The sequence below is a fragment of the Varanus komodoensis genome, unplaced genomic scaffold (genome assembly GCF_004798865.1).
Source record: "Varanus komodoensis strain SLA01 unplaced genomic scaffold, ASM479886v1 scaffold5, whole genome shotgun sequence".
NCBI classification, from domain to species: domain Eukaryota; kingdom Metazoa; phylum Chordata; class Lepidosauria; order Squamata; family Varanidae; genus Varanus; species Varanus komodoensis.
Window position 1 is genome coordinate 14,477,193 of NW_025336087.1, and position 14,703 is coordinate 14,491,895.

Sequence of the window (14,703 nt, forward strand, 5' to 3'; positions counted from 1 at the left end):
GAACTTGACACCATTTCTTCACCAGTTCAATTAAATGTAAGATTGCTGCACAGAAAAGTCTGGGTCATGGTTACAACATCTAAGTGACAATATTTTGTTCACTCTATGGACAACTGTGGATTAAAGGTTTAATTCTTCTAAAGAGGGATTTATTTTCTTCAAAGAAACATGTCTTCCTTTTCCATTGGTGTGGGTATGTATAGAATCGCTGTCTAAAGTTGTTAAAGAAGGCTTTGGCAGTTGTTTTGATTGCTTAGTGTACTTTGAGTAATAGAGGACAGAATGACAGTGGTACAGCTAGACTATTTTAAGGCTTGATTTTGAAGATTCCATGTAGAGACTGTATCTATGCAACCTTGACTATGGACTTTGAAAATAATGTAGATTTTATTGTTACACTTTATGTCTCATTTATCCCATTAACTATTCAATGCTAAATAATGTTTGTATAATCAGTTCAGAGCATAATCCTGTACATGTTTAGATTGTTAAAATGTAATATAATTCTTGGCTGGAGAATTCTGGCAGTTGTAAGACTTTTTTCTGAATAGAATTGTGCTTCAGGGAACAATCCTAAACCAACAAACCAACCAACAAACAACTGAAGGACCATTAGAAATAGGGTTAAATCTGGTCTCTTTAACCTTTGTTCCCACAGAACCTTTCTGGGTACCCACCAAGCTCCATACTCCTTCTGAATTTTATCTTATATATATTTCTTCACAAGAACTGGGAAGTTGCCATGCAGAAGCAGACAAAGATCCACCAAACTCCAAGCCCTCTGGAACCTTTGATACATACACCAAAAATAGAACCTAAACTATCACAGCATTGGAACTGGTGTAGTTAATTCTTTGCTAATGACCACCATGAAAGCAGAAAAGAAGAAAAATCCTTCTCCCAAGAGAAGAAAGGAATTGCACCAGCTCGTGTGTTCTGACCACAACATGCTGACAGGGCTTTGTATGCGGCAGTTGCTCCCCTACAGAATCTACACTTCCTAGAGGATTGCTCTGTTCAGTTCTGTGAAGACCTTGCCAACCAGACTGCATTTGTGATATAGGGATGATATAGGGAAAATGTACAGGGCTCAGGTATGAATAACAAAGTGTGTGCATGCATTCATAAACACTTCTAGGTACGCACACTGAAATTTGCCACATTTGCTGTCTGCTTCTCTACCAAGGGAGGCAATGTGAGCAGTAAACTTCTGCTTTCCATGAAAATGTTCTATTGTCTATAGACAAAGTTCTTCAGCATTACTTGCCTAGACAAACATTAAGGGAACCATCTGATGTGGCTATCTTTTAACTCTCTGGATTCAGAGGATTACAGGCATCCAATGGAAGATGGGAAGAGAGCAGAGGCTAGGATTGCCTCCACACACTCTGCACCTTCAAAACATTTAAATGGGCAACTTCAGCTCTCTAAATAGTTTTTGCATCCTTATGAGAAGAGGCTAAGGCACTGCCAGGATTTCATGGAGAGCAGTGCCTTACACCTCTCTCCTTGCCTCCTGGAACATGCCACTCATGTCAGTTCTAAAGAGAGTCTTCCATCTTTGGAGCCCAGCCAACATGGAAAGACCATGATGTCTATGAAAGTAGATGGGGGAAGTCCTCCAAGATCAAAGTCCCAGCACTGATCTCAGAAGGCTGAGACTTCCATGGCCTCCACCCTCACAAGAATGTTAGGAAGCCATAGGGTTGCACGTAAGGGTGCTGAAGTTTACACAAATAATATTGGACAATCTGGCAATGGTCTGTTTGTGCTGCATCTGTTGCCTTGACTGTTTCTAAGTCTGATCCAAGTTAGTGTTTAATCTCCCTTCATAACTCACACACAAATTCACCAAACATGGGAAGAGTGGGAATCATGCCCACACTTCCCATACTTGCTGGCCATGGAGAAGCTGATGGCCTTAGAGGCATGTCTTCTCAACTGAGGTCTCTGGCTCCAACATGCTCATTTCTCAGGAGCAGATTAATTCTTCTACTCCCAGACACTGACGACATCACAATAAAGCTTCTAATGTTATTTTGATCCATTCCTGGTATTGTATTTTAACTGTTCAGTAGCATTTTACATATTTACATTTTATAGAAAATGTTATATTGTCATTAGGTTGTATTTTGGGGTTACAGTTTTTATGACCACTCAGAAAGCATTGGCTGCAGGGTAGTTGAGAAATGAAATGCATTAGACATTATGTAGAGCTCTTCCTTACAATAGCACAAATGAACATGTGTGAGCTGAAAATGTGCAAGGCCCCTTCCCATTAACATTTTCAACACACTGAATGATACCAGTCCTATTCCCCATTCACACATTTGACAAATGTGGGGAAAGGATACTGTACACACAGCCTAGGGCTGACACCCTGAGGGACTTCTCTCCCCTATGAGTGGCTCTCATAGTGGTCACAATTGGCAGTTCAAACTCATGCCTTTTCTGCTTCAGAATAATCTATCCGTAAATGTTAAGAAATATTCATTTCTGTCTGCTTTCATAAGGCTTGTAAAAATATTACCTCATGTTTACTGAGTCTGGTCAGGAAATGCCATGTACAGTTCTTTAAGGTATTTTGGTGGTTTTATCATGTACTGTGTTATTATGCTAATATTATGTTTACTTTGTGGAATGTTTTGAGCATTTGCAAAAGCAGTGAATACTTTAAAAGAAATGGTCACTGTATAAGAAATGATCACAGTAACAGATAGGTGTAGACCAACCTTCTTGCCTCTTATCTGTTGACATAGAGTCCAAAACATTTAGAGGGCATTAGGCTGAGGAATGTTGGTTGGAAAATAAAAGTTGCCTACATGAAAATGTAAAATTGAGCTTTTTTCCATAGCATGAATAATGGATTCCATTAGATGGAAGGTTTTGTTCCATCTTTGTATTGATAAACTGAATCAGTATCTGCAACATTAAGTAAAACTTGCATTAATCTCAAAAGCAATCTTCTTTTAGGAACATTTATGCTACCAAAACAAGTGCCACCTAATTTATCTAAGAACATATTTTGACTCAAGGCTCAATGTATTGTAATGAAGGCACTATAGTGAAAATAAATAATTTCCTTCATACATAGGTAACATTTTGAGAGGTATGAAATCTGGAGGAATGCATCCCATTACCTTCATCTTGAGATTACTGATAAATTATTTCCGTCTAAAGAAGGGATTCAATTACCATTCTCTGTGGGAATCTTTGCAGGCTAAGAATGTAATTTTGCGGTAAAGGCCTGCCATCAGAACTAGTCAGCCCACTCCCTGCAACTAAAGGAGAAACATCTGGCAGATGTTTATAGGAGGCACTATCAGCACGAAGTGTATACTTCTAAGAGGGAATGTATCATGTGACAATTGCTATGATACTTTATTTCTAAGCATAATTTGTACAGAACTTAGAAATACTATGAAATGTTCATTTTCTTATTTCCAAAAACAAGAAGGTATGTGAGAAAAGGGGCAAAAGATTGTGCATATAAATCATATATGTGCATATGATGGAAGAGTTAAGAAATGTATTTAAATGTCATTTTCTTTCATGAGAAGGAAAAGTAACTTGCATAGTAACTTGAAGCTTTAGAAAGTTGAAGCATTATAGTGATATTAATGTGCTAGGACTTTCAGCCCACTGGTAAAGGTAAAGGTTTCCCCTTGACAGTAAGTCCAGTCATGCCTGACTCTAGGGGACGGTGCTCATCTCTGTTTCCTAGCCAAGGGAGCCAGCGTTTGTCCGCAGTCTCTGTGGTCATGTGGCCGGCATGACTAAACACCGAAGTGCACGGAACACTGTTATCTGCCCACTGAAGTGGTACCTTTTTATCTACTTGTATTTACATGGTTTCGAACTGCAAGGTTGGCAGGAGCTGGGACAGAGCAACAGGAACTCACTCCGTTGTGCAGATTCGAACCGGCGACCTTTCGATCAACCAGCCCAGCAGCACAGCAGTTTAAACTACCACGCCACCTGCAGGCCCTTAACATATTTAAATAAAATGTCATTTTCTTTCATGAGAAGGAAAAGTAACTTGCAGAGTAACTTGAAGCTTTAGAAAGTTGAAGCATTATAATGATATTAATGTGCTAGGACTTTCAGCCCACTAGTATACCATTTTTATTTACATTTATTTTTCCAAAGTTTATTCTGCATGTAGACAGGCAAACAGGAAACTATAATCCACTGATTGATGGCTACCTTAGTTTCAATATTCAGTTCATCATTGTGAATTCACTAGCTGAACAGCAGGATTATTTTTCTTAACTTCACTTTTGTAAAATTGGAATGATTCAATTCTCAGGGCTTAACTGACAGCCAAGGCATCATATTATAAAGCATTTTGAATAGTTAACTGGTTTGTTGTGCAGTGTGCCCACACAGCTAAAGCAGTGGAAACAGTGCCATGGGCCCTGAGTAAGTGCCACAGTATTAAAAATGCCAAGCATCAAGGAGATCTCATTGGGTTTGGAATTTTATCTCTAATTTCCCCCACAGATATAATCAATCTTTGCTAAGACCAGTCTGCTCCACTATTAATTGCTACAGATTCAGGGGAGGGGGTAGAAGAGGAGCAGAAGTACTGGAGAGTTATAACGGAGAAAGAGACATGATGATATAGCTGTTTTTAATTAAATGAAATATATGAAGATGCATACATGCTGGCTGGCTAACTGAATTAAATTAATGAAGATATGTGAGAGTCTGGCTTTTACGGTTTAGATTAAAATTTAGATGCTATGTAACAAAGTGGAAAGGTATTATACACTGGGGTAATTATGATCTGATTTCAATGATTTAATACATTTTCCCCAAATTTCTGGTCAATAATAATGAAATTTACAGTTACCTATATAAAAGTATTAAACCAGTTCTAATTAAGCATACAGAAAAATAAAACCCAACTATAGTTTTACACAAATCTTTATTTTATAGCTTAGAATTTTAGCCCATTTGACTTTATATTAATCATCTGGTGGTATCACTGGCAAGCCGTTCAAATCACATTCTGAATACTCCAAACTCTGTCTTCTTGGTGGGAGCATTGAGTGCAGCACTCAGGCTGAGCCCCAAAACTAGTCTTGTGTCAACGGGATCAATAATTCCATCATCCCACAGCCTGGAGCAAACAAAAGAAAAACAGGTGACGTGAGAAACTGGATTTTAATGTTATCAGAGCCACATGGGAACTGTTTTTCAGTATACAGCTCCTCTGCAGTTCAAAGTATTACTGAAGTTATCCAACAATATTGGCAGGGGCCACTTGTGGTTCTGGCGGCTTTGCAGGAAAGGAGGGCACTAATTTCATGGGTCCTGACTGTCCTCTCAGAATGGGGTCTCCAGGATCACAGCAGAATCCATTTGGTTCTTGAACTGCCATTCAGGGTCAGCCATGCAATATTAAACATATACTTCTATTAGAAGAAAAAGGAACAAAAATAAAAAGTGCCCAAAATTTAACAGAAAAAAATGTATTTTCCATATCTGCACTACAGTGAAGAAAAAATGCCCACTGTCTTCACAGAAGCCACAATCCAATTCAGGGGTAAGTATACTTAAGTCTGTGTTGAATTGTAGCACAACTCACTAAACAGTGACTTAGTTCGTATGTACCAAGAAGTCACCTTAGTACATACGATTTCTCCACAGGGCTTGCCATCATGGCAGCTGCCATTTTGAAAAATAGAGCCATGGAGGGGGTCCGCTACAGTTTATAATTGGAGAAGAACCTGGCAAGGGTGGGTTGCTGGGATGGTTGAACTATCACACAGAACCCACAAACTGTTTAGGGCTTTAAGTAGCTTGTCAACCACCTCAGAAACCCAGCCTTATATCTGCATGTAAAAAGAAGCTGTAACACACCCCTAGCAGGCCCTGATTAGTCAAAATGGCAGCCCAGCTCCAATGAAAAGTCTCACAAAGCCTCACTCACAGTGGCTTCTTATTATGTGTGAATCAGTCCACTCTGTGTCAGTTTCATTTGGAATCTTTTATTGTGACACTCTGGTCTAAGCATTTACACCAATGTATCTTCTCTTGCCATCTTAACAGGCTAATCTTATTTTTCAGACACTCTTAACCATTATGTAAAGGCACAGTGAGCTTTAGGGTCTCATTGGAAAACTGAAGCATCCAATAATGAATCCAAACATATAGGACAGAATCTAAAATATTTTCAAGCCACCTTAATTTTAGCAGGAGTAAGTATATGTCCATAGGTGTTAACCTCTATACAATATCCATGTTCTGAATAAGAAAATGTAAATAAAGACTAATTACCAGGCACAGTCTAAACATCAACTAATGAGATTTAATTCAAAGATATTTAAAGTTGTGAGGTATCTCAGCAAAGCCCTGAAGACATATGAATCTTCATTGTTCAAGCATATTTCCAAACAGATGAAAAATAATCTCTGTCATAACAAATTCTCTTTAAGCAATGAATTCAACACTTGTAAAAGATAATAAAACACATTGCCCAATCCTGACCACATCCATATGTTTAGCATTAGATGTGTGACCAGCATGAAAGCCAATCTCAACTCTGTCTTTCTCTCTCTCTCAGTTCATTTGATTATTATTTGAAAGAGCAGGAAGGAGTTAGAAAGGAGGCCATCTGAAAAAAAATTAAGTGCTTTAAAATATCTATGAATAAGCAATAAGAACTGGATGTTAAAAACAGGGCATTTTCCTCCGGCTAGAGACTGAAATCTTCACTTGTTAATTGTCTAAAGATTATATTTTTAAATCTAATTACGAAGGAAACGTGCAGCTCAAATTTCAACGGTTGATACTGCAAAAGAACAGGCCAATCCAAACTTCATCTTGAACATCAATACATAGTTCTGCCACCCAACCCCATTAATGCTTGCAAATTGTAAAATTGGTTTCATGCTGCTACTCTCAAATGCCCTTTGAAAGGGTTACTATTTTCAAGCAACTAGAGGCATAATCTTACACCTGTTTAGAGAGAGAATAGTCCTACAATGTCCAGCATACTCCAGCCAGCATACCCAGCTGAAGAGATGCTGGAAGTTGTAGTGGTTATGTTTAAACAGGCATAGGATCACACCCTAACCGGTTATACAAAACTATGACATCTAGAAGTACAATAGAGCCATTACCAAGTAAAAGAAAGATGTACACTGAACATTTATAGCTCTTCTACAATTATCTTTCAAGTTGTATTTCTAGTGACATATTCTGAAACATGCCACAAGGAACAATGACTTCACATCTTACAGTTTAAGGCTGAACCTATGAGGTTGATGGAGATTTACTGTATGTAAAAGGGGTGACTGAACTATGTGAGAAACATAAGGTCAGGACTTTTCCTCACTAAATCAAAGGGGACAAGAGGCATCTCCTTTAGACATGATTTCATAATTCTTGAAAAATACAGGTTCACCATTTAGAATGGGCTCATGGATGCAGCTATACTTCTGGATGGCCAAATAGTGCCTGTTGCCCAGGGTGCCTCTGTAGATGTGGTTGCTGTCATTCATGCCTTGCTTACATCTAGGTTACATTACTACATAATCTACTACAAAATCTGGCCTACTTCCATATGAGAAGTGTACACAGCACACTCCAAAAAGTGTTCAAAAACTTCAGCTGGTACAAATTATGGTAACTAGAGTTTTGAGTAAAGACAGTATTTTGCCATGTAGCTCTATTACTGTACCAGCTGGTCTGGGTCCTATCCCTGAGCCATGTTCAGAATGCTGGTAATGACTTTCAGGCCTAAATAGCTTGGGAACAAATACTTAAAATGTAATTTCATCCTATAATCCCACTTTCCTGCTCAAATCTTCAGTGGAAGCTCTGTTTATATCCCACCACAACCAGAGGCATAATTGGTGGGTATCTGACCTCCTCAGTCATGGCACCAAGACTATGGAATTCTCTATCTCAGGAAGCCTGGCTAGTCTACTCTCTGGTGTTGGTTTTAGATGCCTTGTAAAACCTGTATTGTTCCACCATGCTTTTTGCATAGAGGACCCTAACCTCTAAGATGGTAGTTTTAAAGATTAAAAAAAATCTGCTGTAGTCTTTATTTTTAATTTGAATATTTTACTACAGTATTGTTTTCTATTTTACAGGTGAAAACTGTGCCATTTCACCTGTAAAAACTGTATCCAGCTGTACCCAATAATAGTAGTAAATAAACTTGATAGCACTAATAAGGATGGGGCCCAGTGTGCTTACCAACCAAATGATAGCAACCAAATGACAGCAACCTCATTCGGTGGCACTGCAAACCTCGCTTAACTACAAGGCAACTCAGATTAAAATCTGAGCTAAAGAAGAATTCTTCTACTAGGATATTTTTAAATTTAAAATTTTTTAGCCAAGATCTCAAAATTAAAGCATATAATGCAATTGTCCATTTTCTAAATGTAATTGATCCAACACAATTACCTTAAAACTACAACCTTATAAGTGTCCTATAGTAGAACAAAAATGCCTTTCCATCCTTTAAATCTTTAGAATACAATTAAGTTTCAGTAATATAGAGATCTATTTATTTTTGACAATTTGAAAGATTTTTCTGCATATGGTAAGATTACTTTCTGCAAGTCACTATGGCTTGTCTCTTTGTTTAGTGAAAACTACCTTCTGTAGTGGGACAAAACATTAATTATTGAACAACCTATCAAGCCCCTTGGTGAGAACATGAATCATATCTCTGGTCGTAAAAAATTTATAGCAGAGCCTCTGCAAGGAAAAGATGAGCAACTTTCTTCCTGAGCCGTATGCCTGACATTCGTTACAAGGTAAACTGATTAAACTACTTTTAGACACCTGTAAGCAGATTAATCTAGTTCATTAAGAAGATGTCTGGCTAATGAGCCTAGATAATTAAGACCTCTGCATGTGAAAGCTTCTAGACAGACATATTTTATGTGGGAACAGAACTAAAGAGTAGACAACTGACATCCTGAGCATAAACTAAGATATAATTGATATGCAAAATTAATAAAGAAATCTGCTCCTATTTAAAAACAACAACAACAGCACATATTTTTTCCTAGCCTCATTTTATAATTCAAAGGCACGGTTCCTGATAAAATACCTCCATGGTGCATTCAATATAATTTGCACAATTATCTATGCACATCCATGATTGCACCCACTCAACAAAGAGGTCAAGTTCTGCTGTGGAGTACACTGTGAGACATGCTGAAAGTATTTCGAAAACTGAGGAAGAAGCAAGAGAAGAACAAGCCACAGTAAGCCTGAGGATCTGTTGGGCATACCATGGGTGGTTTTATGAACAACATACTCTGCCTAGCTTATTCACAGGGTGGGTCAGTATGCTGTGAGAACATGGCCTCTATTACCTAAAAGGTCCAAGCACAGGCATAGCAAGGTCAAGTACAGCTGAAGTGTTTTCTCACAGCGAAGTACAAATGGTAGAACACCTAATTGTTATCTTTGTCCTGAAATTAATAAAGATTTCTCATTACAGGCCAAAAGTTATAGGCCTAAATTAAGACAGCCTCTTGTGCAAGTGCCTACCACTCCAACTATCTTAGAAGACACATGTGGTTTCTTGTATGACAAGTATGTCTATACTGCATGCTTAAAAATCCAGCCTTTTAGCATACATTAAAAAATTGTAAAGGCCATCTAGTGATTATATCCAAAAGATTACATGCAGAGAAAATACTAATTTTTATCCCTAAATTAGTATTTGATGTAAACACATACAGTTTGACAACAATTTAACATAATTTATTGTGTGAAACATTTGCTTGATCTGAGTATAACCCAACAGTAACAGATGGAGATATTTGTCCCTTCTTCCTCAGGGAAATATATGATGTTTTGTGACAAGAAGGCACATTCAGATACTCAAGTGTTAGAACTATAAACACTTTTCCCAACCACAATGCAGCACCCTTGTTTATACTGGTTGTAAAGCTAACTGATATTCATGGTTATCTATTTCATCTAAGAATTTGGGGCCAGGGTATCTAAAGGAGCACCTTGTCTCATATGAACCTACCTGGGCCCTTAGATCTGCATCTGAGGCCCTTCTGAGGAAGTCCTCTCCTCGGGCAGTAAGGAGGGTGGCAACAAGAAGGGCCTTTTCAGGAGTGACACCCTGATTTTGGAACGAGCTCCCTGGAGTGGTTCGCCTGGTACCCTTTTTATACTCTTACTGGCCCCAGCAAAGACCTTTTTACTTTGCCGGTAGTTTAACTGTTAATCTGTTTTGAGTATGCTTTGCCTTTTATGAAATCCTTAGTTCTATTAAGATGAGGAGGGTGTGCTTTTATTGTCTCACTGGTTTATCACTATTTGATGTTTGTGTTTTTATATTGTTTTTAGATGGTTTTATTGTTGTAACCCGCCCAGGATACCATGTGGCTAATAGTGTAGGTTAGAAATTGAAAAATGCATGCATGCATGTATCCATGCATAAATAAATAAATATTATTAGCTGAAATCAGCCATCTTCATAAAATGTCCTTTGAAGCTCCTTCTTTCATCTAACCATAATTAACAGTAACTTCCAGTTTCTTTATTTAAGCTGTGCCAGATGAGATTGGAGAGAGTAGTCTTGAAGCTTCTCCTCATCACACTAAACCATAATTTAGCATTGCATCTGAACCAGTATGCCTAACTCAGGAAAATGTATTCTTCTAGTTCACTATGATTATTTGCTATTGGTATAAAGATGGTGAGTAACAGGTTCTAAGTTGTGCATTTAAACCCACACTGATAAGCATCTTTTAATAAATCACACTGGATATTCAAAATGGAAAATTCAAAGTTCTTTTGGAAGAGAAAGGTCTAGCATTATTCTCTATCTACATGGTTGTTTAGATGTATTTCTTGAATGAGTGCCACAAATTAGCTGTTAAAATATGATCTTGTGTCATTAAAAAAATTACATCAATAAAAATGTTAAATTACATCATACATATACCCTATGCTTTACTAATTTTAAGACAGATGTGTGCTGTCTTATAAAATGCCAGGTGCACCATGAAACAGAAGATCTAAGAAAATTAGTACAACCCAGTACACAAGAGACTGGAGCCTGATCTCTAAAGATAACATGTCATATTCATGCTCAGGTACACAGAGTGATCTTACACAAATTCATTATCTTTCAACCTTAGCACAATTAAGACCATTATTTACCTCGCAAACCAATTTTATGGATGTACCACACTTAATGCATATAAAAATGCTTCAAAAGAGCTAGTAATAAGAAAATGATCCAGCCAAATGCCACTCGCTCACGCAGCTTAGCTTCATCACTCACACACACACACAACCCACCATATTACTTACAATGTCCTGCAGAAGTATTAAACCCCTTTTGACTTTTCCACATTTTTTGTGTTACAACCTGGAAATGAAATGGATTTAATCGGCACCGTGTATGTGTACAAGATGCTCAACACTGTGAAGGTGCAAAATATTTTTAATGTGGCACAAAACTTAAGGAAACAAAAACAACGTCGCACTTTTGGCTGCATAACTATTCACCCCGAGTCAAGAGTTAGCAGAAGCACCTTTGACAGCAATTATATCTGTGAAACTTCTTGGATAAGCCTCTGTCAACTCTGTATCTGGATCCCGCAATGTTTGCAGATTCTTCTAGGCAAAACTGCTCCAGGTCTGCCAGGTTGGATGGGGACTGCAGTGAACAACAACCTTCCTGTCTTGCCACAGATTCTGAATCAGACTGAGGTCTGGGCTTTGACTGAGCCATTTTAACACATTCATGTTGCTTTTATACCTCTCCAGTGTTATTTTGTCCTGCTGGAAGGTGAACCTTTTCCCTTGTCTCAGGTCACTTGCAGAATCAAATGGGTTCCTCTAGAATTCCTCTGTATTTGACCCCATCCATCTTGATCTTGACCAGTTTCCCAATCCCTGCCAAAGAAAAGCACCCGCTGCTGCCACCACCACGCTTGCCTGTAGGGAAACTGTTCTTAGAGCAAGGAGCACTGTTGGCTTTGCCGCATGCAGGGCATTTTGCGGCTACGACCAGATAAACTTTTTTCCACAGGTCTCCCACATGCCTTTTTGCAAATCCAGACAGACTTTAATATGGGTTTGTTCAGCAACATCTTTCTTCTTGCCACATTTCCATAAAGCCCAGTTTGTGAAGCCTCTGAATGACAGGTGTCCCATGGACAACTTCTCCATTTCAGATACAGATCTCCCCAGTTCCTTCAGAGTTACCGGCAGCCTCTTGATTGCTTCTCTGACTAATGCCCTCCTTACCTGGTTCTGAGATTTGGCAGCTGACCTTGAGGAAGCCACAATCATTTTTCTATTTTGCAATAACGATCATGGTCATAGTTCATGGGATCTTTTATTAAATTAAAGAATCCAACCCCAACTGGAGCTTCTGCATAACTTTATCCTGGAGTTGTCTTGATAATTCCTTGGACTTCATGATGCTACTGATATAGATATTCTTTTCAATGTTCTCTGGAGCCTTCCAGAAACAGGTGTATTTAATCTGCAGTTGTGCGGCAGAGCGAGATTCCGGTATGTGACCGCTGGAGACAACAGCCTGCGCCAGACCTTATTTAAGCATGCTACAAGAAAGCAGATGACTACTTAAGTAACCAAACAATGCCACCTTTGTTTTGCTTCCTTAGCTTTTGTGCCATAATAAAAAGATTTGCACATTGACAGCATCATGTAACTTTGTACATCAAGTGGGAACAATCACAATTAAACTCATTTCAACACAAGGTTTTAACACAACCAAATGTGAAAAGGTCAAAGGGGAGTGAATATTTCAGCAATATATTGTATAACTTACCGTGCACTGGAATAGTAAGGATTGCCTTCCTCTTCAAACCTCTGGATGATTGGTTCTTTCAGAGCTTTTTCCTCCTCTTCAGATAGCTATAAAATAAGAAGTGAACAAAGCTGGGAAAAGTGACCATCTTAGGGTTAGGAGATTATACATTTCTGTGTGCCTTTGAGTTTCTACCTTAACTTTTACCTAGCATGTCCACTAAAAGAATGATCAATTATGTTAAAATAATCATCTTTAATTTTAGAATTAAAAGGTTTTGAAACTACACAATACAAACTCATTTATTCTTTTATTCAAAGCAGCTCTACATGAAATGGATATAATCTGAGATTCACAATTTTTAAAACTGAATGTAAGGTTAAGGGAAATTACCAATAGCTTTTTTTTAAAAAAATGGGCATACTTTGAGAGAGAGGTGCTTTTGTATTCCAGCCAGAAAGCATGTCCTGTTGAAAGAATACTCCAGAAAGTGTTGCTGGTCTTTGTCTTCTAAACCCATCCCTTCTTTATAAGTAAACTCATCCATGTAACTATGTATTGTCCTTAAATAAACCGACCTTTTAATTCCAACACTATTTAATTTACTATAATGTGATTTTAAATTGGAACACAAATAGTAAAATGCCCTTTGCCTTGTCCAGAACAATGTGTGTGCTACTTAATCTTGAAATATATAAGGCAGTTTAAAAAGTGCTTCAGAGCATGTGCACAGTGATTCGATCCACCAAGATGAAGCTGAAGGCTTAAAACATTTAAAACAAAAATGGAGGAATTCCAGAGAAGTTATGGGTCCCATGAAGAATTCAGCCATTGTTCTGCCTATATAGATAACCGAAGATCTTGCTTGGATCCAAAGGTATCTTTCCACTAACAACAAATCTTTTCCACTCACAGAAAAGCTGTGAAAAGAGCATTCCATCAGAAAAAAGTAACCCCATGTTTGAAGAAGTCACTTCACTGGTGCAATATATTACACAAGCTCTCTCTATTTTTGGCTAATGTTGCTATGTTCCACACTGTAGAGCAATTGAAGATTCATTGTGGTGCTTTATTGTTTCAAATTGCATTGTTCTAGAAATCCTAGCACTAATAATATTTTCTCTGTTTACAGTTCTTTGGATCCAAACTTCTGTGTGGCAATAGGGAAAGGGTCTGACTTAACAGTACAGCATATGCTGAGCAAGTTATGGGAGGTCTGAGGATTATTTTGGCCCCTTGGACGCCCACCCTGGCAGGCTGCCATCTACTGGACAACCTGAAAAATGAATTAATTTTATTATGCTTAAAACATGATCTTTATTCATTTTATTGAAAAATAATATAAAGTTAGAGTTATACCCAAGAAGAATGATAACTGCCAATTTATTTTTAGTAAGGTTCACTTATAAAACTATAACACACTTTAATGAGCCCATACCCCACTAAAACGATAATGGTTATAAGGCTCACAAGTAGGTAGAAATGCTGTACCTTAGGTAGCTCAAAGTTAGAGCTCTACTTGGATGGAGTGGCTTAAGCATGTCAGTTATATTCCTAACGTATGCCTAATTTTCTATGGAACTATGTAAAAGGAATTTAAAATAATACCTAGATTTCATTCTAGATGAAATGAGTAAGTACAACCAAGTACAGATGGCTTTGCCAAACTAAGAAATTACAGCAGAAGAATGATTCCAAGTGTAGAATCTTACTAACCTGCTTTCCTTCCCTTGCTTTTTGGTCCTTGGCTATTGTAGCCAAAACTGTTGCAGCTTGTTCTCCACCCATCACTGAGATCCGAGCATTTGGCCACATATAAAGAAATCTTGGACTGAAAAATATGAGTAAGGTAACTAATAAAGAACACATTTCCTGTGTTATTGTTACATTATTTTACCTAGGTTGCTGAGGTTGGG

General features: G+C 37.9%; 1 protein-coding gene across 1 annotated transcript in view; it reads right to left on the reverse strand.

Moving 5' to 3' along the window:
- Window positions 1–4,911: 4,911 nt before the first annotated feature.
- The window catches only part of MCCC2 (methylcrotonyl-CoA carboxylase subunit 2), a 43,167-nt gene continuing 33,375 nt past the window's right edge, over window positions 4,912–14,703 (reverse strand). The window contains exons 15-17 of the mRNA XM_044446596.1: window positions 14,504–14,618; window positions 12,809–12,894; window positions 4,912–5,125 (exon numbers count right to left, since the gene is read on the reverse strand). Coding sequence (XP_044302531.1) covers window positions 5,008–5,125; window positions 12,809–12,894; window positions 14,504–14,618 — 319 coding nt within the window. The 3' untranslated portion in view covers window positions 4,912–5,007. The remainder of the gene's footprint in view (window positions 5,126–12,808; window positions 12,895–14,503; window positions 14,619–14,703) is intronic.